The following is a 4,615-nucleotide window of genomic DNA, read 5'->3' as shown; positions in this document are numbered from 1 at the left end:
TACTGACAAGTTTTATTATTGAATTTCACATACATACATACATACATACTTTTTTATAACACTAAACTACATTTATACTACAACAATACAATGTCAAGAAAGGGTTACATTGTTTCACAATAGTCACATTGGTTCATAATACTTTGAATCATTTATTCAACAATAAACAGACGGCGAATAAAGAATGGTGAGATGATAAATATCAGTGTAATTGGCAATGTTGAATTAATTTACTGAAAATGATATGATATGATATAATATGATATGATAGGATAGGATATATGCTTTGAGAAGCAATTATCTGCTATCATGAGCTGCATTTCGAGAGAGGCATTGTTCCGAAAACTTTGTCCCACAAAGCTGATGTGATGCCAAAGCCCTTGTCTTGGATTCGGAAGTGGTGATTCATGTGATACCGCTATTGAGAAATAAGAAAAAACGATTGTGAGATTGAGCACATCAAATGCATGCAAGTTTCCGAAGAATAAGCTCAAACTTGAGGAACTTTGATACTATGATATTATTGCCTGAGACGGAGGGAGTACTTAATAAGAGCAATACCTTGAGGTTCTTTGGCATGTCTTTGGTTGGTTGTCCATGATGCAAATAGTAATGGGTGACATCATACACTACATATCCCAATAGAGTACCTCCAAACACTGCTGGAGTTGTAGAAGGTGTTGCAAATGTTTTGATCAAATTCCAAAACTGAGCACAAATATCACGGAACAGACAGATCGATCAGGGCAACAATAATATTAATTAACGTAGACTCGAAATCAGTACATACAAACTTTTCTGCATAGGATTATACATCCAGTTGTATTATAAGCGTTGTATAACCAAGGTATAAGAATCTGAGCTTATATGTATTTTTTTTGAGCTAATTCAAAGTTCATGTTTTTAATGTGTAAATGGATGAGTTTAATATTTTCTAATAAAGTTCATATTATTTAACATAAAACTCAGATACTTTATCACAAAACTCAGATTCTACACCGTACAACATATATAACTGGTTGTATAATCCATAAATTGACTTTTCTGTACTGAAAACGTATGCTTCTTCGATAATTTAATTTAATTTCGTTTCTTATTCCATGTCGTCCAGCACGCACATGCGGTACCTTTGTGACATACACTGGAGCATGTAACAATGTTGTTCTAGTTATATATAGATAGATAGATAGATAGATTAAACTAACCGGAAAACAAAGGATAGCAACATGAGTCGGGGGGAGAACAAGGCGTAGGTTGTCCATAGGGTGTTTGTGGTGATAACCATGGAGAAAATAATGGGCAGTGTTTCCCCTACAAAGCAAGCACACCAATTAATGTTAAACCAAGATACAGGCCGGAATGAAACATTGGATGAGTGGCTTATGAACGAGGAGGCACAAACCAGTACGTCTTGGTTTTGAAATGGAAGAGGTAGCGGTGTAAAGTGTACTCGGTGAACGTCCAGACAAAAATACCAAAACCCACCATCAGTAATATCTCATTGAGTGTATGACCCAATTTAACCGACATGGAGATGCACCAGCACACTACTGGTAGCCATACTGTAGGAACAGCCCACCACACTGTACGGGTTAACAACTGAAAAACAAAAACGATAAGGAAGGAAGGAAGTTAAACACCCACATACACGGGTTTTGTTACCGGAACATAAAAGAAAGAAATACGCTAATTATATACGCATAATACATACTTCACAAAAGTCGCTTTGAAAGAAACGAGGGCCTTCCTTGCTAACAATAGGCTGGTGTACCCATTCTTCATAAGATTCTCCAAGATGACCAACCTGCAGAACAAGATTCATTGTTGTTAGAATATAAAACCGATCATGGGACTCTAACCATCAGCTTAAGCTTTTGGTTGAGATGGTTTATTGATATGGTATCAAAACCAGTGTGATCAAAAGATCACGGGTTCGAATCCCACCTCCCTCAATTCTAAAGTGTAATATTAGCACCAGGTATGGGGAGAAACGGAATTCTAGACGAAGGTAGCAAGAAACTGTACCTGAAAAACAAGTGGTTTATTTAAATCCACTTTGAACCCTTGTACAGCCATATCCTGGTGCCTTGTTTACAACTAAATACAAATACAAATAAAATGAAGGCATTATTAATAATTATATTTAATTGTAGCGTGGAAATATTAAATCAGTTATTTGTTCGACTCCCCTTAATGCGACCCATTTTGAATAATTACTTTCAAAGTAAACCCAATTCATTAAATACTTTCTTACATATGTAATTAGGTCTGGGTCGTAGGTTCCATCCTAAAACCAATTAGCAATGGAAGGAGTAGTCTCCTTGGTTATAAAGTGGTACAATATCTCTTTCTTCTCCCATGTGGGACAATTATGAGATTCTTCACACTTATATACATAGATTTGTATGAAAAAATCTTTCATAAAATTTTATTTTTGTACGAAAACGTCACACGTATAAATGATGAAAAATACGGTTAAAGTACCACCTCGAAGACCACCCGAAAACAAATGTTATATTTGGTTTGCATGAGATGGAGTAGAAGACTAACTTGAACCATTGTGATTACATTTGACCATAAAATAGATAAAATAATTTGAAATTGGCTAACACGAAAATGAAAGGCGATAATTCCAATAAAAAGAATGCAAGAAAAAACGAACCAAAAAAGGGAAAGAAGAAAGCCAAGATGAGTTGGGTACAAATTTATATGAATGTGAAGGAGAGAATTAATGATATGTATGTGGAAATTGTAATTTGTAAAAAAAGGTAAATATAAGTATAATAATGATATAATGACGAGACGACAAGAGCTTATGTATTTATAAGCCGTCGGACTACGGTCGGAGGGAATGAAAGAATGTATGAATCATGAATAAAATGAATATCTGGCGTTATCATTATTATAATTCTATAAATCATATTGTTACAAGCTGTTAGAATATTAATGATACGCTGATATCATATTATGATTCTATATATCATATTATTCTAACTCCAATCCGATCATATGTATGGCGGAAATTGTAAAAAAAGGGTAAATATAAGAAAGAGGGTATATAATAATAATGATAATGATGAGATGACAAGAGTTTATGTATTTATAAAGCAGTCAGAGGAATGAAAGGATGGATAAATCATAAATAAATGAATATCTGATGTCTATTATGATTCTACAAAATCGTATTATTACAAATTTACAAGGTGTTAGAATATTAATGATACTCGATATCATATTATGATCCTACATATATATGAAGGGAAGTACTCCGTATCATCATATTATTCTTCTAACGTGTGGAAAGACTCCAATCCGGTCAGAGAGAGTACATTGTTTACCAGGGTGGCAATGTTGAATTGCTTGTTTCTTTTGAGTGTTCCGATTAGAGGTGGTAATTATTGACACGACACGAAGTTAGTAGGCTAGGGTCAAGACGTTGTGACCGATTTAAGCAATTGGGTTGACACGGATACGACACGAAACTTAAATGGGTCGGTTTAGGGTTGACTCTTTTGACACGAACCCGACACGAATAACCCGTTTATTTAAAAGTGTCATGATACATTTGGGTTGAATCAATAATCCACCCAAACAACTTAAAAATAAATATTTTCATTACTCATTTTCGGGATAAAAGGCTTATGAAGATTAGTTTATTCTATTAGGTTTTTTTGGGTTAAAGGGGTCAAGTGGGTTAAAAATGACCCCCTAAAAGATAAATAGGTTAAACATGACCTGATAAAAGATAAATGGGTTAAATAGGTCGGGTTGGGTTATAAAAAAATTAAATGGGTTGGGTTAGGGTTGAGACAAATGACTCGTTTATGTAATTGGATCGGGTTAGGGTTGGGATAGTGGTGACCCGTTTAAAGTTGACACGAACACGACACGATCTGATCTGTTTGCCAGGTCTAGTTCCGACTTATGATGCACACTAAACTGTGAATGTAGCAAATTACCCCATAACTTATATACTATATGTAATTCAATCCCCTAAGTTTCACTTGTAGCAAATTACCTCATAAGTTTTCAAAAATGTGCAATTAAGCCCAAATCAATTTTTCTACCATTTTTTTTAACTAAAACCTATTATTTTCTATTATAAAAATTATTTTAAATATACCTATTAAAAATTAAATATAATATTTATATTTTCAACAAAAAAATGTGAACCAAATTTAAAATCAAAAAAAATTTGGACATGTAACTTTCATTGTAACTTCACTAAAAAATAAAAATCCGCATATTATGAATATTTTTTCACCAAAATAAATAAAAAAAAAAATACTTAAACATGCTTTCTAATAATTAGGAATATTAGAATTAATATTTGATCAATATTTTTTACTTTTAATAATAGTAAATATATTTAATTTAGTAAATTTCATTACTAAAAATAAGATATGTGGTAAATTGCACATTAAGATAAACTTATGGGGCCTATTTATTACAAATATAAGTTAAAGGGCTTAATTGCACATAGTATCAAACTTATGGGGGTGATTAAATATTGCCTTGAGTTAAATATTGCCCAATATGTGGTAAATTGCACATTAAGATAAACTCACCATTCACTTTCTAAAGTCAAACTTATTAAATATTGCCTTGAATTATA

The 4,615-nt window shown here is 32.8% G+C and overlaps 1 protein-coding gene across 1 annotated transcript; it reads right to left on the bottom strand.

Annotated features, from left to right (window-relative positions):
* LOC141607981 (dihydroceramide fatty acyl 2-hydroxylase FAH1-like) lies at positions 1-2,108 on the bottom strand. The gene is made up of 6 exons (XM_074427330.1): positions 2,026-2,108; positions 1,712-1,804; positions 1,403-1,599; positions 1,206-1,311; positions 562-708; positions 1-418 (listed from the first exon to the last, which is right to left on the bottom strand). Exons 1-6 carry the CDS (start codon positions 2,074-2,076, stop codon positions 308-310), a joined length of 705 nt encoding a protein of 234 aa, XP_074283431.1. The 5' UTR covers positions 2,077-2,108; the 3' UTR covers positions 1-307.
* Positions 2,109-4,615: the final 2,507 nt, after the last annotated feature.

This window comes from Silene latifolia, chromosome 10 (genome assembly GCF_048544455.1).
Source record: "Silene latifolia isolate original U9 population chromosome 10, ASM4854445v1, whole genome shotgun sequence".
Classification (NCBI taxonomy): domain Eukaryota; kingdom Viridiplantae; phylum Streptophyta; class Magnoliopsida; order Caryophyllales; family Caryophyllaceae; genus Silene; species Silene latifolia.
This window is presented reverse-complemented; position numbering and strand designations above follow the sequence as displayed.

Excerpts from the sequence above, each read along its gene's own strand:
- LOC141607981 (XM_074427330.1), bottom strand. The coding sequence starts at position 2,076 with ATGGCTGTACAAGGGTTCAAAGTGGATTTAAATAAACCACTTGTTTTT. Across the intron at positions 709-1,205 it reads TTGCTATCCTTTGTTTTCCG|TTTTGGAATTTGATCAAAAC; the intron begins GTTAGTTTAATC and ends ATTTGTGCTCAG. Across the intron at positions 419-561 it reads ACATGCCAAAGAACCTCAAG|CGGTATCACATGAATCACCA; the intron begins GTATTGCTCTTA and ends ATTTCTCAATAG.